General features: G+C 35.1%; 2 protein-coding genes and 1 long non-coding RNA gene across 3 annotated transcripts in view; 1 reads left to right on the top strand and 2 right to left on the bottom strand.

Annotated features, from left to right (window-relative positions):
* Nucleotides 1–136: 136 nt before the first annotated feature.
* LOC137089972 (macrophage mannose receptor 1-like) lies at nt 137–15,994 on the bottom strand. The gene is made up of 32 exons (XM_067453592.1): nt 15,745–15,994; nt 15,201–15,584; nt 14,688–14,864; nt 11,423–11,575; nt 11,215–11,328; nt 10,832–10,969; nt 10,042–10,221; nt 9,781–9,938; nt 9,533–9,649; nt 9,302–9,417; nt 8,926–9,074; nt 8,633–8,832; nt 8,384–8,505; nt 7,850–7,922; nt 7,604–7,757; nt 7,470–7,505; nt 7,200–7,366; nt 6,993–7,054; nt 6,817–6,917; nt 6,508–6,650; nt 6,114–6,216; nt 5,744–5,883; nt 5,599–5,622; nt 5,356–5,391; nt 5,185–5,275; nt 4,847–5,076; nt 3,866–4,031; nt 2,719–2,874; nt 2,513–2,626; nt 2,164–2,364; nt 1,085–1,117; nt 137–882 (listed from the first exon to the last, which is right to left on the bottom strand). The coding sequence occupies exons 1-32, from the start codon at nt 15,806–15,808 to the stop codon at nt 668–670; spliced, it is 4,317 nt and encodes a 1,438-aa protein (XP_067309693.1). The 5' UTR covers nt 15,809–15,994; the 3' UTR covers nt 137–667.
* A 3,447-nt stretch (nt 15,995–19,441) lies between these two features.
* si:ch211-106h4.4 (MAM and LDL-receptor class A domain-containing protein 1) overlaps nt 19,442–25,752 on the top strand; it is a 61,736-nt gene continuing 55,425 nt past the window's right edge. The window contains exon 1 of the mRNA XM_067453591.1: nt 19,442–19,520. The gene's annotated coding sequence lies outside the window, so the exon portion shown is untranslated. The remainder of the gene's footprint in view (nt 19,521–25,752) is intronic.
* Nucleotides 21,800–23,043, bottom strand: LOC137089977 (uncharacterized). The gene is made up of 3 exons (XR_010907807.1): nt 23,018–23,043; nt 22,673–22,737; nt 21,800–22,040 (listed from the first exon to the last, which is right to left on the bottom strand). It is a non-coding gene; the product is annotated as an uncharacterized lncRNA (long non-coding RNA).

The raw sequence follows: 25,752 nt of genomic DNA, 5'->3' as shown, positions 1-25,752 counted from the left end.
AATCAGTATAATCAAACATAGCTGGACTCAAATGAAGGTGTAGAACCATCTCAAGGATGATCAGAAGAAATGGACAGCACATTCTGAGTTAAATATATTAGTGTCACAGCAAAGAGTATGAATACTTAGGACCATGTGATATTTCAGTTTTTCTTTTTTAATAAATTTCAAAAATTTCAACAATTCTGTTTTTTTCTGTCAATATGTGGTGCTGTTTGTACATCACATTAGGAAAAAAAAATATAATATTTAAAAAAAACACTTTTTAAAAACTTCTGAAAACTTGTACAAAATCCTTGAAGTAGCATCACAGGGATCCATACAGGACAATGCCATATTAAATCAGTGGTTTCCTTTCATGTTGGTTGAAATATTTGAGTCTGATTAGTCATACGCACTATTATGCAGTCTGATTTTTATTTTATTATTTTTGCATAATGACTGATACACTGCATAATTGACAACTGATTCCTACGTAGTTGCATTTTTTTCCTGGACATAAAAGTACATTTGCTGAGTGGCCATGAACGAAGCAGGATAAAGTACAGCCATTATCGCAAAATAAACCTGATGATCTCGGTCATTGTTTATTTTTATGATAATGATCGGCTGAGCATGTATCGTATCCCTTACATACAAGTAGTAAGTTTTAGATTATAAAACAGGTCTATTCAGCGATCTCAACATGGCCGAGCAATGTTTTATCATCTTTACTATCTGAATGAGCAGTCTCTGTGTTATTATACATGGGATTCTCAAATGTAGGCAATAACCGTCTATTTGAACTTCTGTAGTAAATGTATCCCAGAACACCCAATATGCAGACCACTGCAATAGTGAAGAACACAGCCAAACCAGTTTTGACCCTGTGAGGTTCAGGACCTGTGAAAACAGAGAAGAAGAAAAAAACGTGTGAAACTGTGATACACATTATATCAAACTATAGTTTTACTATATTACATATGCTGTTAAACATTTGAGAGAAGGTGCTGTGTGATTGTGTGAAAGTGTGGAATGTGATTTTTATATATTGTTTGACAGAAAATGCTCAAGAAAAGGCATTAGGAATAAGTCATCATATTACCTGTTTGTGGAGCATTAGTGGTTGGACTTATTACTGCAGGGAAAAAGGATAAATAGATAATGTAATAAAATGTTGGGAGTTTTATTTAATCTCCCTTTTACTGTAAACAATCACAATTAGCATATGTATTCATATGAAAAATATAGGTGAGACTAGTTGTCAAGTTTTATTCCAGTAACTAGATTTTTTTTATTCACTTTTGTAAACTTCTGAATACACACATTCCTGCATGTTATAGGCTGTTGAACATTTCCAGCCTTATTTTCAACAGATATATTAAGTAAAAAGGGAAACATATTTGAAATTTATTATAGTGTATTTAATGGCTCTTCAGGAATATTAAAGCAGCAATATAATGATGAAACAAGAAATATCCAACCATTGCTTTCGGCTAACAGTAATTATAAAATGTAGTGCTGGGCAATCGATTAAATCGCATCCAAAATAAAAGTTTGTGTTTACATAATATGTGTGTGTACTGTGTATAATTCTGTATATAAAATAGTAAATACACACACCATCATGTATATATTTAAGAAATATTTGCTTGTGTATATATAATCCTATTATATCATATACATTATATCATATATATAAGTTGTTATTTAGGTTTTGTTTGTGCACAAAAACTATTCTTGTCGCTTCATAAAATGATTGTAGTGCCACTGTAGTGAGATGGGCTTTGTAAAGACGTCTTTAGTGCCTTTATGGGTCTTGAGAGAGGAAATTACATTGTGTCAATGAAGGCCTTTTTGAGCCATCAGATTTCAACAAAAATATCTTTGATGAACGGAGGTCTTATGGGTGTTGAACGAATTTTGGGCGAGTAATTAATGCCAAATTTTCATTTTTAAGTTAGCCTGTTTTTATTGTGCTGCCTAATGTTCACTGCACAAATATGATGACAATTTACAGTAAATGTAGTTTAAAAAAAGCAACATAGATAAGCACCGCTAGAGAAAAGCAATCATGCCATTGGACATTTGACTCAAAACGTTAGTTACTGAGATACTGCATTTCTCTAAGTCACAACTACTCCTGTTATAAAATACGCTACTGTGAATTTTTACAATACATACCTTTGGGGGTTTTGCAGATAAATGGTAAGTCTGTGTAATCACAATGTCGTTCTTTCCATCTTTTAGATTTGGTAGAGATTACAGCGCAGTCAGGATTCCTAAAGTCTTCATAGTAATCTTCATAATGTCTGATCAAATAATTGTTATTTGATTCCCAGTTAGTGTAATCTACCACGCTGTTGTCTGACCATAACCAGTGTCCTGTGTAATTAGATAATCCAGGGTGAGTTCATTTGTAAGCAACCCTTTTAGAAAAATGAGTTCATTCACTATTTGTGTGAAGACTCTGGGGCACTGGAAAGGAGCTGAACAGAAGAGACTCCTGTATGTGAGGAGGTTGGGACATTACCTTTCTGGGTTTGGAAAAGTCCAATCCAAAACTCTTTGTAACTTTCAAGAAGCATGAGGTTTTCCTCTATAAACCTCTCTTCTGCTTCATCCCTAATGCTGACAAGAGAAGCTCCTGATGAGAGAAAAATGAAGTGCAAATCTTGTTACTCTTGATTCTGTCATGCAGTTGGGTAAACAGCTTTTAAAATTGATCTGTAACCTTACCCCTTCTCATACAGACTCTAGTTGCGCTGTTCCATGATTTGGTATCAGTCACAAAGCTATAGCAACTGTCTTTGAAAGGTATCCACCTTAAAGGACTGCCATGCTCTTCCTGAGGGCAATGGCCAGGTTGCTGAGCTGGAGGAGTCGGGGGAATGTCTGGGGAAAATGTCACATGGAAAAGTGAGATTAAGAGAAAGTGATGGATTACTGTACAGCCATTAAAAGAAGAACTGTCTATTAAGTGTGGAATGGTAGGATGAGAATCGTGGATATATGTTGCTGTCACAGCCGGAAGCAGTAAAGGAGAGTCAATGCAGGATCTAATCGCAGTAGTCACGTTTATAATCACAATTCAATCAAAACGACAAACACAGGAAAAATACCACTGATTTACACTGAAAGGAACGGACAAAGAAACAACTGAAAATGAGGACTATATACTATATACTAATGAGCAGGGACAAAGCAAACAAGAACTAACGGTGATTTTTGCCCATAGTTCGTCAGTCTGAAACAAATTTTGAGAATCCTAAATTCCTCTGATTCTGGTGCAACATCTGAAAACTTTAATACTGTCCTCTGATTAAAAAGTTTCAGGAACTTTTTAGCACAAAATTAAACAATAACAATGAAAATGTATAAAGCAAACCCAACCGCTGTGTTTAAACAACGCAATTGTTGGGTTCGTCTATTTTACTCAACCTTGGTGGTTTCAAGAAATATTCATAGAAGTGCTCACAATTGCAATACCAGACACACACAAAATATTATATCAAAATTGTATCAAAACTCATTTTGCAGTGCATATGCTATGCTGTTTTTCACGTGTATTGGATACGCACTTTATAGCGTGTTTATGACACTCTTGGGTAGGATTAGGGTGGTGTTTGTAGTTTTTGGTTCGTCCGTATAAAACTCCATAAAGTGCGTATCATATTCATGCGAAAAACAGCGTGGCATATGCATGCCAAAACTAGTTTTGCCGTATACATTCCACGATATTGCACCCAGTACTATTTATACTATTTGTACTATTTACGGATTTTCTTGAGATCCACACACACACACACACACACACACACACACACACACACACACACACACACACACACACACACACACACACACACACTTCTTTGTATCCCACCTGTTGTTTTCTCACAGACACTGTAGTAGGTTTGATTGCAGAGAGTCGTTCTCCAATCTCCTTCTATTTCCATGTATGCACAAGGGCGGTTGGGCCGTGGTTCAGAAGAAGCCCATTTCTCCATATTCATGGGCCAGTTATTCACCCATAAAAAATGTCCATTTGACTGTTCATGAATACAAATATATAATGAGCTGGTTTGAATCATCAATATATAACACATACAGAGGAGTAGGGAATATATTTCACTTTTCATTAAAAAAATTATATAAAAAGAATGTATATAAACATGAAGTGTGTGTGTGTGTGTGTGTGTGTGTGTGTGTGTGTGTGTGTGTGTGTGTGTGTGTGTGTGTGTGTGTGTGTGTGTGTGTGTGTGTGTGTGTGTGTGTGTGTGTGTGTGTGTGTGTGTGTGTGTGTGTGTGTGTGTGTGTGTGTGTGTGTGTGTGCGCGCGTGTGTGGGGGCTGGTAATCCCTACGTTATGGGGACAAAATGTCCCCACAAAGATGCAATATCCGAAATACGAAACCCTTGTCCTTGTGGGGACATTTTTAGGTCCCCTTAAGGAAAACATCTTATAAATCACACAGAAGGAGTTTTTTTTAAGAAAGTAAAAATGCAGAATGTTTCCTGTGATGGGTAGGCTTAGGGGCAGTGTAGGGGGATAGAAAATACGGTTTGTACAGTATAAAATCCATTACGCCTATGGAAAGTCCTCATAAAACATGGAAACACTACATGTGTGTGTGTTTGTGTAATAACTATTTTTTAACATTTGCTTTTAAGATTTGTCCTTTTAGGATATTGACTTCCTCATTAACCATTTACTTTCATTTTATGGCAATGAGCAGACGGAACATTCTACCAAACAGAATATGACAATTATATTTTTTTGTTCCACAGAATAAATTCTATTTTTGGCTGAATATTCCTTGAAATTGTAACGCTATGATTTTCCCTTTTTCACTCCGATGCAGTACCTTCTCACTGTTGAGACCAATCCACATGGGCTGCTGTGCTCTGAAGACCTGCACCTCAAGGTAAGCTTGTGTTGTCAAGTGCCGAATGCTGGCAAGACGAGCCCCTTCTGCCTCACAGCGACTGTTTGCTTCACTCCATGTTAGGTTCTCTTGAATCACTTTGAAAGATGAATTTCCGAGCTGGACAAAGGTTTTAGGAAGTTCATTTGGCACTGGGGCAATACCAGGATCTGAACATGTGAAAAAAGAGACAATTCAAGCAGAATATTATGAATGATAAAAGTCTGCAGAGGATCAATCAATCTCTCTACAAGTCCACAGCGCTTGGCAGAACTCACCAACATCACGACTGCAGATGAAACCGTAAGTAGAATTACAGTCATTTGCCACCCACTTGCCAGATGAACCAATGCCCATAACAACACATGTCTATTTGAAAAAGAAACACAGTGACTGAAGCCTTTATCACCCCCACACACACAAAAACAAGTTTTAGCTTATCACAGTACCTGTTTATCTGAAAATATTGCCCAATAGTGATGCCACTATAAGAGAAAAAAACATTTATTTAAAAAAAAAAACAGAACAATCCATAGTCATGCCAAAACATCATCTGGTAAACAGCGACTGAAGTCTTTGTTACCACACACGCCATACCCCCCATACACACACACACACAAACACACACACACACACACACACACACACACACACACACACACACAGAAACAAATTTTAGGTTATCACAGTACCCGTTCATCTGTTGACCAATCCCACTGTAAGAGAAATATTTTTTTTTAATGAAAAAAAGAACAATCCATAGTCATACTAAAACATCTTCAGGATAAAATTTTACTTTATAATGTTCACTCATAAATGACAAAAATATGCTCATACATAGCTATGAGGTTCCCCTTTGGCCCAGTCTGTGAATGCAACTTTACTCCCATCTGTCCACTTGAACCTCCCATTTGCCAAATTGCTGAATCCGATCCAGAAGTCTGTGGTTTTATCTCTAATCATTGTTGTTAAAAAGGCTGCAGATGAATTTGATATAATACATTAAACATGCAATATATAATAATGATCAGTCAATGAAAAGTCAATCAAAGGGCACTGCTAAAACAACAACAGACCAAATCACCATTTAGCAGATCAATACTTTAGAATAATGTCACATTTTTAATCTATCCATGCACAGAATATGACAAGATATTTACGCGGTCATCATTTTGAGCAGTGCTGAAATCTCTCACAAAGCTTTTACCTTGTTGTTGTCTACTCATAATAGACGACAGATCTCCACCAAGCACTCTGCAGTATTCTCTTGCTTCTTTCCATGTTTTCATGTCTTCCTTCATGTTATAACACTATAATGGTTTGTATAAATGACTGTTATTTATTGGTATATCACTAATTGATGATACATTTCACAAATATTGCACTGGTAAAATCTATTACAGTAATGTTTTTCATAAGTAAAGGCTTTGTTTATTTTGTGAGATATGATTTTGCACTAAAACAGTTTAATGTAATTGAGCTGAGGCAAAACTACAAAAACTACATTAACACTATAACCATAAAATTTTATATTTAAACATTTGTACAATCTACTTCTAATATATAGCATTATAATATTTTTAGAATATGATTATAATTACTTTTCCCTCAAAGTTTGTCCACTCAGGAGCACAGCCTCCTTTTGGCTTTTGTGTAGGGGCCACCGTGGCATTAACTGGTGGAGACTCACTTCGCTTACAAAAAAATTTATATTCATCACCACAGTTGATGCTTTCCCAGAGTCCTGTAACATTTACAATTATTTTGTATTAGATAATTTAATTCACTATATCAAATGTAATATTAACAGTGATTTAATCTTCACAAAGAAACATTTCCTTCATCAAATATATCAGTGGTCAATAAAACATTCCACATAAAGACTTCATAGATCAGAAGATATGATGTACCTTGAGAGAAAGTCATCTTCACACATCTTTCCTCACTGTTTTTAAAAGCCGGCTGATTTGCTTCCCAAGCTTGAAATACTACAGGGGACCCATCCATCCACCTTTAAAGAGCAAAATTTATGTTTTTATTTGCTCATTTGTAAGTGGGCTAGTCATTGTACGTTCTTTAAACTTACTGGTAAGACTGATCCAGATCAACTGTCAAACCAATGATAACATCACTGAACATTAATTTAGACTGCAACACACAGAAAAAAGCACTTCAGTGAGACACAGTTCTGAGAAACTAAATGCAATATAAAGCATACTCAAAATAACACTAATACAAGTGTTGTGTGATATGCACCCCAAAAATGCTGAAAACGTCACTCAGCCCATCATACCTTATGCCAGAGGAACAACCGCTCTTCCTCATCATTGATAACCACAAGATCGCCGTGTGATTTCTTACAGAATGCCCGTGCCTCGTGAACAGACATTGCTGAGTACTGAGACGCATAATACTGGTCACTTCTGAATTCAATCCAACCATCCTCTGTTTCATTATAGACTAGAAAAAAGGAATACATGTTTTAAAATCAACTTTGTCTTTTGCCCCACCAGTGTAACCAAAAAAAAAATATGTTTTTAAAAATATGCAAAAGAAGACTTACCTAGATCTGTAATATTTACTTCCTTTGGGGTCTTTCCTAAAGAGAAGGCAGAGCAGTTAGCTGTCAATTAAAAATGGAAAATAGAATTTTCTTTCCAATCTAGTGATGGCAGAACTGGAATTGGCATTGTGTACCTTTTCGAATCTGACAGTGCCAGTTCATTCTGTCATTACAGTTCACGTCATTCCATATTCCATTTCTGTTCCGAAATGAAATTCTCATCTCAACACAATTTTCAATGTTGTTCAAATTGTTTGGTTCATCACTGTCCCAGCTTTGATAGGAAGACTAGAAGACGGCAGAAGAAAAAAAATCCAAATGCCATTAAATGCTAATTATATCTAGCATTAATTGTCTTTTAACATATTCTTTGAACTCACCGAAGAACCATCACTCCAAACGTAACCCACCGAGGGATCGTACATTCTATAACCAATCCATGCTGGATATCCTCTACAAGCAAAACCATGCAGTTTCTTTACTTTTTTAATCATACATTTATGTATTCATCTGTTTCAGTCATGTGACCTGTCTGCACATTCACCGTATTTATGACCATCAGTGGTTTACACCGTTGACAATGAATATAAAAACACATGAACAAACATACATGTTAAAGGAAACCCGGCCAAATCAAACATTTGTTATATATATATATATATATATATATATATATATATATATATATATATATATATATATATATATATATGGATTGTGGTTTAATTGTGGATAATTAATTGAGGATTATGAGCAGGATTTAATAATCAGCAGGATGGTCGGATGGTAGAAAATTCTCATGACCGAAATGGATGAATAGGACCTGTTATAGATAATGTGGCACTGTTACACTAGTAGAAAAAACATTTTTAGCTGGATATTTAGCATTATGCAAAAGGAATGATAGATGTTACCTTAGTTGTTCCAAAGGAACATCAGATTCATTATGGATGCTCAGAAGATCACCACCAATCTCTTGGCAGAATTCAAGAGCTTCATCCCAAGTCTTCTTTTGACTCAAAGGTACATTAAAATACTGACAAAAGAAAAAAAAGAGAAGGAAATAAATAATGTCATGAAATGTTGCACAATCTGTCTATGATTTAGTTTAAATAGCAAATATCCCCAAAAATTCAACATAAACTCACTAAAATCCGTTTTACCTTGACACAAAAGTCTCTAGACGCAAGTGGCATCCAGTCTTCAGGACAGCCCAGAGGAGGATGGGTTGATGGGGCTGGAGTTGTAACTAGTCCATCAGCTCTCTGCTTGCAGATGTATTTTTCCTTATTTGAGCAGCTGAGCACATCCCAAAGCCCAGCAATAAGTCCAGTCGTCATGGCAACACAGCCTTGTTTACTTCCTGAAAGATAAAAAAAAGTGATTCTAAAATGTAATAATACTATAATTATGAGCAATCAGAATAATTTAATTGACAGGGTTTTTGGCATAATACCTGGCATCCCAGCGTTGAAATTAGTGAATGGGACTTTTTTTGTGTTGGTCCATTCAAAAGTGTGCAGATCCTTCTGATTAGAAAATCCAATCCAGAAGTACTTTTCTGGCCGGGCTCCTACTAAACTAACCAAAAACGCATTTTCTATTCTAATAGGAGAGAGAGACGAAAATATTAAGTATTAATGGCTCTTGATATCTGCCTTAAATATATGCAGTTTTATTTTTTTATGAGGTTGACACTAAATCTGTTCAGTTGTACATTTATAAAAGTCATTTTATTTCAGGATTTGCTTAAAGGTTTTATTCAATTTAATACAATTGCAGTGTCAGATGTAGAATGGACAGAAAGCATGTAAATGAAGAAGTGATCTAACCCGGAGGAAACATCAACCAGATGAGACTCAGCTTTTTCACACATCTGTTTTGCTTCTTCAAAGGTCTTTGTCTCAGATCCTGCCATGTAGCAGTAGTATCCATACTTACTCCAACCCTGTTTTGAAAAATACGACACTTGTCAACACATACATTTCACCACCTGATGTCCAACAACATAGAAGACAACTCTACAATTTTAGGTTATTTTCTTATTATACAAATATACATACTGGTTTGCATCCTGGGCTTGAGATCACGGTGTCATTATTCGAGGCTTTAGAGCTGGACTTCTTCTTGCAGATGAATCCATACTTCTTCTCACAAATGTCATCGGCCCACTTTCCCTCCTAAAGGAGAAACAGTCATTACGCAAATGCTTAGTTTAGCAACAGATAATGCTATGAGAAAAACTACGCAATAAGAATTTAAGATGACTTCTCAAATAATGTGCAACATGTTTTCAGAATGAAGTTCTAACCTCTCCTCTCATTAACACACAGTCCTCAGCATGAACAGCATTGTGACTCGGCTCCCCCACCTCCCATGTGGCAAACGGGACGCTAGACTGGTCACTCCACTCAAACAGCATCTGAGTTTTGCGGTCATTGAAACCAATCCACAGCGCGTCTGTCTTCACTGAGAATAGTGATGCAGATGATGGACTAGCAGCCTCATACAGGGGCGACTTCCGTCTTTTCTACAAATGCATTCCAGTTAAAAGCCGAAGATCAAAACTTACAGTATCCAAGCTGTGTGATGGCAAAGCTTTGTTCTTCTGTGTTGAGGATACTCAGCAGGTCTCCTCCTTCCCGCAGACACGCATCTCGCGCATCCATCCATGTTTTCTTGTTGCGGTGAAGCAGATAACAGTTGCCTGAATATGGAATCCAGGGGCTTTGGCAAAATCCAGTGTTTACCACTGTCCACAAAAAAAGAAAAGAAAAAGAAAAACACTAATATTGCTTCCATTTTTCTAAATAGCAGAGGTTCCCAAACTTTTATGCATCTTGAGAGGTTTAATCAAAAAAGATGATAATTCACTCTTGAAAACCCCTTTGTCTAAACTACATCACTATCCTCGTCAGCCTTGCATATCCACCATGTTTGTAGTTTTGTGTATGTAGTTCTAATTAAATCTGCATTCCAACGCACATTGAGTTTTTGGCAAATATTAACCGTAAGGCAGTGCACAGGTCTTTATATTCTAACCATAAAAAGTACTAAATTCACAATTTTATGATTTGGGACATTCATTCTAATTTTGAATACTATTTATGGTGTATAGTAGCCTATACAAATTGGGAAGCAGTAAATGAGAGCCACTCAAACGTTTGTGGGTCTTTATGAATAAATCATTAAAATAACGACTCATAAGAATAATTTGTTTGTCAATCGCAGTACTATCACAGATATATGTTTGTTTCTGCATGCACAGCACCATTCTGACACAGCTCGACTCACTAATATCCACTCCCACAGTTTGAGAACCGCTGCTATGTGGAATACAAAAATGTTGTTAGAAAGCATACCTGGTGGAATAGTAGGAACAGAATGGCCTCTTTGGCAGATGTACCCATATTTGTCAGAACAAGGTTTGTTTGACCATTCAGAACCCAAATCGGTTTTCAGGACACCACAACTGTAGCCTGGTTGTGTGGTTGGGAATCCTTCAACAAAGACAGAAATGACCATTTCAGTCAATTATGCTCAGTTAGCTAGTGAAAGCTGGTTTTATTTAGTTTGTTCAGCTATTTACAGGCCAAAAACATCTAGGATATGATAAATGATGGACTTTTCTCAATTCATGCAACATTGACATTTATTAAAATACATATTTGTTTGTATCTGTTTGTTCATCAGTTGAGCTACAGGGATTCAACAAGACTGAATGCTTTGATTGAAAGAGTCTTACCACTGAGCCATTTCAGATAACGTAAAGGTTGTCCATTGCTCCACTGCCATCCACTGGACACATCTAATTTGTTTAGTCCTGTCCATAGTGTGACTTGTGTCTTCTGAACTATTCCTAAACAAAGCGAGAACGAGCACTTTAATCACATTTTATTCTTTGTATAGTGATGACCAGCTCTACTCAGAGTGTGTCTTTGATGGGACTGTACCTGCTATAAATGTGTGTTCATGAGGCTCAGAGACACTCAGCAGCTCTGCACCTTGCTGCTGGCAGCTCTTTCTAGCCTGGTACCATGTCAGGGCCGAGCGATCATTTACTTGGTAAAAGACATTTGTCAGAGGATGTTTGGACCAAAATGTACCTGCAAAAACATAATTACTCATCAATATATGCAAGCCAATGTTTAATTGTTACATCATGTAAAAAAATCAATAATAATAATTTTTTTTAAATACGGTACAAAAAGTACAGTAAAAAATAGGTTAGCAACATTTGAGGTTTTATGGGACAGCACTTAGTTTACTGTCTATTTTAAAGTTCCAAACCATATAATTTAAAGGTTTATATTGTAATAATTACATGTACTATAAAAATTGACATTACCATTCAATTTTCTGTGAAAACGACACCAAACTTACCCACCTATTGGACTACCAATATCAGTTATGTACCTTTGATTTATACTGACAACCACCAGTCACTAGGGCTGTGCAAAAAAATTGATTTTTCAATTAATCGTTTAAAAAAAATCTGGTCGATTCTCAAAGGACACGAATCAATTTTTTTCCATATTTATTTCCGCTAACATTGAACATAAGATTAACGTAAATCTAATTACTAGTCTTCTCCACTAGATGTCACCCGGGATCTTACAAAGGAGCAAGAGGCGCACATCATTTATCCATTCAGTGTTTACAGTTTTTGCCAGTTGCTTGAACACTATAGACCCATGCTTAAACTAAAGTAACACAACTTGAAGCTTTTGCTACCATACCTCAAACACTTGTACCCATACCTTAAACAAAAGCGCTGCTTCTCAGGGTGCCATTTGGAAAATACAATACACATCGGGTAATTGCAACCTCTCAAATACACACCTTAAGACACTTACATGCAAAACTGAACACCAATCAGTCAACCACAAATAGGCCTCAATTAAGCCATTTTGAGAACTTTGCAAGCATTGAGGCAGAGAGATAGAGAGAGAGAGAGAGAGAGAGAGATAGAGATAGAGATAGAGAGAGAGGCTATACACAGAACAATATTTCACAGTTCATCCATTTTTTTCCTTTGTTGGAAAAAAAGAACAGAAACTAAGTGTTGCATTGCTTCACAGAATGCTAACTGATGAACTGAATAAAAACAGTAAAAAAAAATTAAAGACTACAGTGTTTTATATAAAGTAGACTAGTGTGTTCCCCCTGATTTAAAAGTGTATTGATATGATGCAAGCGTGTATCATTTTGTCATCACGGTTACATTTTGACAAAGGAATGTTTTGATAGCAGAGTTTCAATATGACACAGATGTGAATGGCATATTTCCAAGTGTTGTGTCATGTTTACATGTGTGTAGAGTTTTGGCACAATGAGCAAAGTTTTGCAAAATGTGTTCAAGCAACGGGCAAAAACTGTAAATGGCAGCTTCCGGTGCGCTGTCGCCTTTTATAATGCTTAGAGGTGAAATGCTGTAGTAATACTAAAAATTAGCAAAACCATTTAATGTGACAACACACACACACACACAGCAGAGCACAAAACCGCTAAAATAGATCACACACACATGAATGCTTGCCTTGCATTAGGATCAAACTTGAGCAGTCACTTAAGCATGTACGTTAGCCATTATAGACATATTCAAATTATAGTCCATATACAGTGCAGAATCAATAATTCAAACCCTAATAACTTATATTATAAACCGATTTCCTCAAATAATAGTTAGTCCACAGTCAGCTTAAGTCAGCACGTTAAGGTGTTGTTGTCAACTACTCGTGTCCAGGTTGAAAGCAAACCTCGTGTTTCTCGTGTATGAAAATTAAATGCACACATGTCATGAAGAGCAGCAAAATCGCAAGAAAAACTTGTTGTGTACTGAAAATTGCTTTAAAAAAAAAATCATCCAATATCCTTTTTATGTTTTAGAATAAATATATCAAAACATCCACAAAATACTTCTCAGATATTTTTTTTTTTTTAGAATAAAGTTGCTTCAAAATTGTATTTAAAAATTGTATGGATTAGAAATATAAGGTTCCGTTTTAATGAACTCAGATGTACCTAAAATAAAAAGTTTAATATACAGGTTTGTGGCACTTAATTTCTTTTTAATTAGGCTACCCACTTATGTTCACTGTACTTTTTTATAAATACCTATAGTATTTGTATTAAATTTATGTTCATTTGAGTTAAATCGAGAATCCAAAATCAAATCGAATAGAGAATTGAAATCGAATCGATTTGAGGGCTTGTGAATCGAATTGGAACTTTCGAATTGATGCTGGATATCGATTCGAAAGTTCCAATTCGATTCACAAGCCCTCAAATCGATTCGATTTGACCTACCAGTCACAGTGTAGATAAGAGTCATATGATGAATCAAAGCTTACAAGCAGCTTATAGGAGAACAATACTAATATATGGAAGGTGTCATTTCATATACTCTGCAATGTTTAGTTTTTTTACCTTTTTTACTTCCAAAAACTGTAAATTTAACAGTATTTTACGGTAAAACTAAATTAAATGTAAGGTTAGATCTAGTACAGTTATTCACCATTTATATAGTACGGAAACCTTTACCAATTAACTAGCATTAATGCTACTAACATAGCATTTTTACAGTCTTTTACCGTTAAAATCACAATCATTATTTATTAGTAAAAAAATTGATGATGGACAGGTAACAACTAGCCTGACAAGCCAGACCCACAACAAGATGTTTGGTCTGGAATCTCACCATAGACAGGGCTCAATCCGAGGGGCGGGATAAACGGTTGTCTTTCAAACTCCCTCTGCACGCGATAAGATAGCGCTACAACCAACCAGAGCAACGAAGGTGAAACAGAGCTTGTTGATAGATTAAACATTCGCCCTATCCGGTCGGCAAAACTCCGAACACATCTTCCCTTTTAAAGAATGACTTCAGTGCCGTTCTTTGTTCTTTTTTTCAGAGAAAAGCTTAACTCCAAGTCTTCCAGAGTCACGTTCAAAGCTGATTCGAAAGACCGCCGCCGTTCGCCAGTTTCTGTGTTTACTAGAAGCACGCAAACGCAACTCGGCCGTCGTCATTATGGCCCCGCCCACCGACTCTATACACGATGTGATTGGCCCGGCAAGAATTAGGGAAATACAGCTCAGAAGGGTATTGAGAGTTGCTAGACGACACTCGCGGGCAGATTAAATTTGCTGCCGCTAGGGTGCGTCTAGATAGGTAACAACTGCAGGCTCAATAAAATGGAGAGGAAGTAAACCTACTTTCTTGTGTTGGGCAGTATCCCCACAGCTGTTTAACGCTGTAGTCAGCCTCAATGGAACACCATAGACGTTGATCGGGCTCATCATAGTTGGTGCAATCTGCATACCATTTTTTCTCATAAAGAAAAGGAAACTGGCATGGCCGCCCAAATGCATTTCCATCAATGGTGTACATTTCTGTTAAAAATAATATCAGAGTTGATCAGTAGTTTACACTGTGATTTATAGTGCTGGTGAAATGGTCAGATTATGCACAAACATTTGGACTACACTATTTATTAATTTAAGCAAAGATATTACTTTAATTAAATCATTCAGTTAAATATTAAAGAGTGTAGGTTGATATAATAAAATTGGCTAAATGGAATAGAATTTAAGTTGGAAATCACTTGCATAAGATGCATTGTCCTGCTTATTACGAGGCTGTTGTATTTTACTCCCTGATGAAATAACACACATTTGCATTGAAAGCATTGTCACTTTATGACAATAAAGTTCAATAGAGACACATACCTTCATAGGGCCGAGAGCAAATGCTGTCCTGTGTTCCATGAATTGTCCATTTGCTCTTTTTTCCTGTGTCTTTAGTGATCACTGGCACACCGTTATCATTTACAGCGAGGTACAGAGACTCATTCTTTAGGCCAAGCAATGTACCACCGTGGCATTCCCACTTCTGCAAAACACTGTCATCTTCACATTTCAGCCACTGCAGTTTTTTGCCCACTGATATACTTCCTACTCCAAGGCACTTCTTTGTGTACGTGTTCAAAATGCGATTGTTTGAAGTCCAGCGGAACTGTTGTGTGTTACTGGAGGAGTCACAGGTGGTAAGCCGTTCCAGGGAGCTTAACATGCATTTGTTATAATCCACGTTATATATTAAAAAGTTTCGTTCTGCACAAAAATAGGATGAGATGATGTAGTGTTAAGCTATTCACACTCAATAAAGACAAGCTCTTTTTTCACATTAAAAAGTACAATTTGCAACAACAAAAAATATGATTATGATTATTTTTGTATCTTTTTTCAGTTTGATTTAATAATAAATACATACCTGACTGTGCAAAGCAGTTTGAAAGTTCTAATAAAAGTAAAATAACTACTGTTATTGTTTTCATCTTGACCAAAATCTATTTTATGCCGCTCATGTGTTTAGTCTTTGGCTGAGCTTCTGCAGTGTCAGATTTGCTCATGCAGACCTGCCCTTTAAACGGGTCCGATTGTTCCAATCAGAAGTACATCCTGTCACGTCTCTTTCTTCAAAACTGTTGAAACACTGTCACAAGTCTTCACTGGAAAAGGAGAAGGAATCTTCTTAATTATAGGAAATGGCCTTAGCCATTGCTTGCTTTTTCGGCAGGTTTGGTTTGGGTATTTGAGGAACACATCATTTTGGTGATATACAATAATTCACCACAGAACATCTAGATGAAGACAAACCTTCACCTCCTAAATCACTGAGATTGATTTCCTTTTCACAGCAATGATTCTTCCCTGTCGGCATACACAACAATAGGGAAAAAAACAATTATACTTAAAATGCATGATTTTTGCAAAAACTTGTGATGACAGCAGTTACCTCACAAGATTTGTATTCTGCATTAGATGTTAAATACATCCAATGTACATCAAATACATACATTTAGATGTAGATGTATTTAGATTTTAAAAAAATATATAAAATATTCATAAAAATATATTTTTCACAGATTTGCCTTCCATCACCCATCCTTTTGCCTACATCTATACTTTTATACCTCTTATGTCATTACTATCTATCATTCTGCCTCATGAGAACTAGCTGTCAGATGCCTGTGAGCACATCGCCTGAAATGGTGCGTACCAAATCCCATGCCTTAAAAACTGTCGGAAAACACACTCCCCACCAGCCCCACACTGGCATCAAGGCATCAACTTTATAGTAAGCTATCAATAACATTTGGATAGGACTTTTCTAGAATCAAATCATTTGATTGATCCGAAAATTTGATACCGACATCACTGAATGTAAGCATAATATAAAATAATATATAATAATATATATATTCATATAATTATTATATTAATTGACAAGTAGTGAATACACGTTTAAAAGAATTATGAATGCATGTATTATATTATTTTTTTAAAAATACAAATATAACACATGCATTCATAATTCTTTTAAACAATGTGTATTCATTTGAGCTCTTTGTGAACCTATAATTATTAGGGGTTTCTTCTGTGATAACAACCAGCTAGGTGTACATTATCCTGCTTATTACACCACTACTTGTCTCAAGTAAATTAGACACAACATATTGTCTTGAGTTTAAATATTTTATTAGCTCTTACGCAAAGCTTCCACGAACAAAAACAGTTCCAAACTGCTTTAAGCCTTTATCTATTGCTGAAGATTTGTTTTTACAATAGGCTATATATGTTGAAAATAAATGCTGAAAGGGTTAGTTCACCCAAAAATGAAACTAAGCCTATGATTTACTCACCCTCAAGTCATCGGGGTATATTAGTTGTAGTAGTTGTTTTTGAAGTCCATAAAAAATGCAGCTGTCCTTCAAATAACGGGTAACACTTTATAATAACTCACGCTATGAAGCATTGATTAAGCAGTAAATAGTTAGTTCATCATTTATAAAGCATTAATAGGCATTATTAGGCAGTTTATAAATACAACTATAAATGCTTTATTGATTTATAATTATATCTATGATGTGTTTAATAATTGTTTTAGCCTTACGAGGCATAAATAGTCCTCACTTTAGATGAGCTCACAGAAATAGTTAACTGACAACTACTAAATGTTTTAAAACTACCTGAATTAATCATAACCTTCAGTAAACATACACGTTAATAAAGCATTAATTAACACACTGAGTAACTATTACCATATGTCTATAATACGATGTATACATGTACATTTAAATATTTTATTTATCCTTAACATACACTTTCTAAATGACTATATGTACTACTGACGACAACTAAATAACTGCTCTGTAAATAATGTAATACTTAATTTAGGAATGATAAATTGATAATTTAATAAATTGATCAATTGATCAGGAAAATATCAATCCTGATTGATTGAAAATACAATTATTAAACATATTATAGATAAGCTTTTAAATCAAGAACAAAGCATTTCAATCTGTATAAACTGCCTACTAATGTCTATATTGCTTTATAAATGATAAATTAACTATTTACTAATGCTTTAAAGTGTTACCAATAACGTGCTCCACGTGGCTCCGATGAGTTAGTAGAGGCCTTCTGATTCAAATCGATGCGTTTGTGTAAGAAAATATCCATATTTCAAATTTTATAAAGTAAACCCTTGGAAGTCTTCCTGTGAGGTCATGATTGACGGCTTCTCTGAGTGAAGTTGTCACTGAGGCACCAAAAGACTTTTGTCAGGATTTTGGGGAGGAGATTGGAGCCTTAGCTTTATTTTCTACATTTTCATAACCGTTTATTTCACACTAACATAATGAATTGTTCTGCATCTGCAAGAGTGTGGTCGAGCTTTTGATATCGCGTCTCTCCTGCTATCTACTGCTAAGACTCGTTCACAAATCTGGGCAAGATGTCAGCATCATATTCGGACCTCCGGGGCCTTCACTTTTTCTCAACGGAAGAGAATGAAGTCGTGTCGTCTATATTTTTGTACGGTCTATAGACTGGAGTTGTTTATCAGCTCATGTTAAAAACATTATAATTTTACTCATAACTCAGTCCTTCTTACTGCAGCACAATACAGTATCTGTCATCACAAGTGGGTAAAAAGTGTCAGATCCTGATTTAACAATCCAATCCTGAAGGCCTAACCAGGAATACATTTTATAGCCTACTTATGGGGAAAAACTAGCAGATTATGCAGTTTTATTTCTACATAGACATGGTCTTTTGTAGCCTACCTATTATAATTTGTAAAAATATATAATTAAAGAGGCTTATTTCAAGAAATTAATTTCTTAATAGTTTGTCAAATGACAGACTTTTTTGTTTCTTCAAAGGTCCTTCAAATTATGCAGAATATGAAGAATATCTGAAAAAACACATCAACCAGTGTGCGCACACAAATGTTGTTAGCAGTCACGTTAAGTGCAATTTTCCTCCACTACGTTACGTCCTATTTCAAGAAAAAATGCGACACTTAGAAGTCCAGCAGAACTCTTGTGGATTATTGTAGCTATGGGTCACAGTTGGCAAGCCGTTCCAGAGAGTCATGAATTTGTTATAATCCACATTGTATTTTAAAAATATAACATGAGATTAGAAAAATTGGTTCCATTTTTTGGTTTACCATCAATGAAAATGCTCAAAATTACAGCATACAGAAAATGTAAACTTAAATGCAAGGGCTTCTAGAAAATATAGAGAGATGTAGCTGATTATAGTCGGTTATAGTACCAATTATAGTCCAGCAACCCATTATAGTACCTTGATATTAATTTAAATTTTTCATGCGCAAGCATGTCAAATTTCTTCATTTCCTTGAAAGTGTTTTGTAATAACAGTTCTATCTTTCTTGGCAATGTCTTTTTTGCCATCTTTGCTATTTTCCTGATCACCTCATTGGTTAAAGTAATAGTCCGCATTTGGATCGTTTGGATTTGTGGAGTTGAAAAGAAGGTTGATGGAGGAAAGCAAGTTTCACTTCCTTTTCATGTGTCGTTACATAATCATTATTTCCTTCTCTGGCTTCCCACAGTGATTCTAAGCGCATCTCTTTTTATGTCATCTCTGCTGAGTTTGCAGGGTGGGGAGAGTCAGGGGACAGTGATTAAGAAAGAAGTGGGAAACAAACATGCCTGAATACTGGCATCGATGGTGAGTGTATTGCAAAATGTCATTGGGTAGTCATGTATGGGTATTGGGGAGAACCTCTAACTCCTGGAATGTAAGTCATGCTCAAGAAACAATGTTGCATAATTAAGGAAGTACATTACAACGTGTAGTGTTTTATCTACTTTAAATCACCTTTTTTTATCTTCACTAGTTCATTTTATATTATCTGGGAACTTTCCCAGTCACAACTAGTAGTCGTGTGGGTAATAGCTCTTTTACCGTTTTGCTGTCTACATATGTAGAAAGCCATATTACTGTCTGCTAAATTGTGCCTTTTAATGTGCTAACTAGCTTGAGACTGTTCAAAGTTTGCAATTAGTTATGTTCAAAGATTCATTCAGTTTATTGCTTCTTTGAACTAGTGTCTGTTTCTGAGTTTTCCTACAGACACTATTGCTTAATAGAGGCAAGACTTCAGAGTATCCAGAGCTGCTTGCTCAATACATCTGTTGAAATCATGGTTGTGCTTTACAAGGACTCAGGCACGGTTGGGGGGTGGGGGGGTTTGGGTGTTTGAGCACCTGCCTCTTTGCCCCTTGATGCCCAAAGTGCCCTTTTTGTAAAAAAATAAATAAAATAAAACCATTCTATTTATATATAGGCCTGTACATAGAAATGCCCTTTTGTGAAGGCCTGCCCAATCTAACTATTAGTAAAATTAAATAAATTAAACAATAAAATAAAACCCGACGACCTCATCTCTCGCTTAAATTTCACTTTAAAGTGCCAGTTATGAGAGTGGACTGAAGCGGATTCTTCAATACAGGTAACGTTAAGTGTTGTTCTCAGCGAAGTGTTTGTTTAGTTAGTTATTATTTGTTATCATTTTACAAGAACGACGTGGAGAGAGCATGGAGCTGTTGTTTATATTGCTGTTTCCTGTATGTGTATTGTAGAAGTAACGTTAAGGTACTAAACTATAAAGTATAAAACTATTTATACTTTAACCTATTATTTTTATTCCAGTATTTATTTTAAAAAAACACTGGTAAAGGCTGATTTTTCATCCTCTGAATTAGCCTACATCTGTTTTTTATTATCATTAAAAATATAACGTTATATAAATTCAGAACAGGTTTCAATCATGTTCATGTCAATAATTTTCATCACAGAGAAAAGTGTAGCTTTAATGATAATTCATCTGTATTTAATTTATTTGTGCAGTTCAGAAAGGTGTTACTATTAGGTTTTCTGTCTAAAAGGCCACCGGTAAATATAACATTTATTATAATGGGTTTATATAAAGATTGTCTTAAGTTCACTTAAATTAAGTGTTTTTCTTAAAGCCTAATAAATATTGAAATTGGTAGATTTCATTTATACTCACTGATAAAAACAACTTGTAAGATTTACTTGATAAAATCTTTGTAACAATTTGCACTCAGTTTTTCTAAGTAAAATTTACTGCTGCGATATCAAGTACAACTTACTTGCCAATATCAAGTAAAATGTACTTAACTATAATGTAACATTTGCAAAGACATTAAGTAAATGTTACTTAATTATATTTAACTTAGCATGTTGTATTTATTAAAGGTAATCAAGTAAATTTTATAAATCTGTATTATTTACTCTTATGAAGTAATTAAGTAGATTTTATAATGTTTGTCCATTTGACATTTTGAATTACTTAGTTGAATTAATTTATATTACTCACTATTATTATGTAAATGTTGCTATTTTAAACCAAATAAATGTAATAATTTTCTCTGCATCAAATACATGTATCACAAATCACACATAAATACAATAAAGTTGAACAATTTATTATGTCAAAATTTACAATTAACCATTAAATCAGTAATGTTCACATCAACTGATTAAGTAGTTAAGGTACATTCATTATAATTTACAATAACTGTAGAATTAACCATGTATGGTTCAACTAAACATCAGCAGCCAACAGTGGCATAACTAACATTAAAGGGTTAGTTCAGCCAAATATGAAATGTACCACATTTGAGTCCAAAAATAACAAAAACTACGACTTTATTCAGCATTGTCTTCTCTTCCGTGTTTGTGTTCAATCCTCAAATAAAGATTCAAACGGTGAAGAGAAGCCAATGCTGAATAAAGTCGTAGTTTTTGTCATTTTTGGACCCAAATGTATTTTATATGCTTCAAGAGACTCTAATTAACCCACTGATGTCACATATGGACTACTTTGATGATGTTTTTATTCCCTTTCTGTACATGGACAGTATAGTGTGCATACACTTGCATACGCTCTCGGACTATATATTAAATTTCCTAAACTGTGTGTGAAGATGAACGGAGGTCTTACGGGTGTGGAGCGACATTAGGGAGAGGAGTTAATGACAGACATTTCATTTTAGACTGAACTGAACTAACTTAACCCTTTAATGACGAGCACATGCATAGTCCAGCTGAAACAGAATGGTCACTTTTCCTTAATGCTCATTCATCGACTGGATCCTCTCGATCAGCTCCATGGACGACCATCTTAAGGATATGTTCAGCGGCAACACTGCGACTGTCCTCCTGCATACAGTTTGTAAGAAAGAAAGAACACAATTCCATTTAAGAAATAGAATTACATTTATAACATTACATTTTATTTTCATTAAAAAGGTGACCGGACCTTCATGTCGTTAGCTCACTAAAATAGAATTGCTGACATTCATGCACTTGTTGCTAACGTTATACATCAATGCTTATTTGGTATCAGAGTTCACCTGCCATCCAAACTTTCCTTCTTTAGTGCAGAGTGCAGACTAACTTATGCTTTGATAAAATAATTGCTGTGAAATTTTCAGTGGATATAAAAACAACTAACTTAGACACTTTAAAAAAATGCTAACATTAGCTAGAGGACACACACACAGGCAGCCAGCACTTAATCACGGCCAGCTAACATTAAATTATTTTGAAGTTAACCAGACAGGGTGACTTTTTCTACAAGAACGTGGCTAACTACATTTAATCCCCTCTATCTTTGACTAAACACCAGTCTCAACTTTATAGAAGTGGATAATGCTTTAGCTTTAGCTACCGTTATTGTGATTAAAACTCACTTTTAGTCAATTTTAAACCGTAACGTCTATGCAATAATCAAACCATCAAAACGAAGTACATCGTTATCACAAATCTAAAATAGAAAGGTCAGAACTTACCCAGAATAAGTCAGCCATGTAAAAGCGACATCCCAAACCGACCGTCTCTGCCACTGAACCGGGATCTTTTTGAGCAACAACAAAAACGGGGCGGGCAGATTCAAACAAACACAGATTCACTTTGCTTTTCAGATTAAAATTTACTTAGTATTTTTAGGTGAATGTGCTGTGACTATAAAACATTAAATACTATTTGTAAATTTATGGTAAAATGTACTCTTTCTTCTCAGTTAATTTATTACATTAATAAATTGTGTAAATTTTACATGAGATATATAGTTCCAACTTAATCTTGATTTTACAATGTATAAATTACATGAATTAATGTAATAGATTTTACAATACCACAAAGTCATTTTTTTCAGTGCTGTAATGCAATGTCATAATGTTTCATACTGGCCTTCATTCATAAAAAGATGCCAATACAACACATATTTACAATATGTTTTCTTTAAATTGTTTCTACATTAATTTGGAGAGGAACTGAAATTATTACAATATCAAAATATTAAAAACGCCCATGTTACGACATTTTAAATCGTGCTTTATCTTGATTAATTACAGAAAAAAATTGATTGATTAGTTAATTTGTTTAAATCGATTCCCAGCACGAATTTTAATATGAAAAAAATAAGTTTTTCTGTAACAGTAGTGTTTACAACAGCAAAATCACTATAGCCTCTAAACTCAATAATATATCTCTGGAAATAATACTTTAAAATGTATTATTAAAAATATCGATGTCAATATAAAATGAACCTGACCTAACATCAAAGTGCAGAGTACATGAGATATGGCCCTAGTAGATTTCAGGAAAAGGTATGAAAATACCCAGGTTATGAATATGAAGGAGTTTTTATGCATGTTTATGACAACTGTCATTAAGTGTCATTCGCTCAATTATGTAATTTTTAATGCAAAGATGACATTATGTGAGATGTCTTTATGACAACTTTAAATTTTAAAGTTTGTCACTATCACTAACAAAGACATCTCACAATGTCATCTTTTGTATATTTGTAATTCAGTTTTTGCCATGACAATAGCCACAGATACTGACATCACGTTAAATAAAACTATTCTGTACTATACGTAATGACCATGTCCTACCCACAGTTTACTATAACAGCTGTTCTTTACTATTCTGTATAACAGAATCATAAGTATAACAGTTTCTAATCCCAGAGTTATTAAGGTGGAAAGATTTGTTTTTGTTAATTTTTTTTATATTTTTTTTAACTTTTGACCTTTTAAAGGTTTATTTTCAGAACTGCATCACGGCATTTGCTGCCATATCAATACAGAAACATCTGTATTGAAATGCATATCAGAAAGGAATGTGTCACAATATATTGCTGTATTGATATTTTGAGCACAGCCCAATTAAAAGCCTTGGTTCCATGTGCCCCTTTTATACTTTGAGCACCTGCCCCTCCAAGGGTCTCTGCACAGCCCTGACAAGGACCCAAACCAGGGCATATTTTTACACCTGTTCTTCTTATGGAACAGTTCTGATAATTTTTCAACTGTATTTAGTGCTACTTAATCTTGATTGATTTACAGCCTTTTAACCTTTTAACAAAAGAAAACCATGCTTGCTTTGCAGGATTAATCTTTCTTTCTGAAATCTTTGGTTCAGTATTTAAGTACCATAAATTAAGCATTGTCACCAAACGAGTATTGAAGGAAACAGTTTAGTAGCAATTCTTCAACAACAGTTTAATGCAGTACTGAATGTATTTTGCTGTACAGCATGCGTTTTTATCTGGCCTCAGGAAGTTATTAAAAACCGGCAGGTGAAAAGTAACATTTGAGGTTGTTGGGTCCACTGAACTTTAATATGAACTAAATAAACATCCCTCATTACAAATTATCTACGTATAGAATGATCTCTGTGAAATGAGCAGAAACATGATATTGCCCTTGATGACCTAACAATCCTGAATGACCCTTGCCCACCTCATGGTAAGTCCTTGATCTTCATACTCACAAGATTATTATTATTTAATTGCTGCTGATGTTGAAGGTCTATTCACCTCACAAAGCACTTAAAATATATTCAGAACAGTTGTTTTACTGCTCTAGCATCTAAATAAATCTGTGCACATGATGCTCTTCAGGGTTTTGTGATTTTGAGATGGACATGTGTGGATGGCTGAATACTCATGTCAAGGACTCTAGTGTTGACTGGAGCTGGACCTCTGGAACCAATGATGGGATGTTTGTCCCCAAGGTCGACCACACCACAAACTCTGCCATGGGTAAATTAATTAATGCTGTATGTACACTGGCTAATAGACTGCTCCTTTTTATGTAAATATTGACCGTTGGAATCAAACCCATGGGCATAAGTTTAGCCAAGGGAAGTAAATGGTGCCCATGGGCTGTAAAGTGTGGCGTGCCACAGTCATAAACTAGCCACTCTTATCTAGGACCAATTAAAAGTAAATCTTAATTTATTCTGATAAAAGGAAGACATTAACTGGATTACAATGGAAACAGATACCACCCAGAGAACTGAGTCAGTCACTGTTCACATTTATTAAAAAACTATTTCCATCCAATGAAAGTAAATGGTGAAGGAATAAAGTCATACAGGTTTGGAACAACATGAGAAATACATTTTGGGGTGAACTATCACTAGTGATTTGTAAGTGTTCTGACATCCACTCACTCTCTTCTATCCAGGACACTACATGGCCTTTGACACAAGCGGCAGAAGAGACCAGATTGCACATCTTGAGAGTGAGATGATGGAGACTGAATCTCAAGGCTGTTTGGAGTTCTGGTACCACATGGATATGTGGAGCACCGGTGAGTTTGTAGAGAAACTTAAGTGGGTTTAGACTTCAAAATAGTGTTGAAAGAAGACTTGTTTAGAATTATTTAAAACAGTGTTTTCTACCAGGAGGTCAGGGCCCTATAGGGGACCTCAGCACATTTCCAAGGGCGCTGTAATATGACTTATACACTTATATTTTGATTGTTGTTTTTTTTAAAGAAGTTTATTCTGCTCACCAGAGCTCTATTTACGTTATTAATAATAAATATCTATTTTCTATTTAAATACATATTATAAA

Source organism: Pseudorasbora parva, chromosome 9 (assembly GCF_024679245.1).
Source record: "Pseudorasbora parva isolate DD20220531a chromosome 9, ASM2467924v1, whole genome shotgun sequence".
Lineage (NCBI taxonomy): Eukaryota > Metazoa > Chordata > Actinopteri > Cypriniformes > Gobionidae > Pseudorasbora > Pseudorasbora parva.
This window is presented reverse-complemented; position numbering and strand designations above follow the sequence as displayed.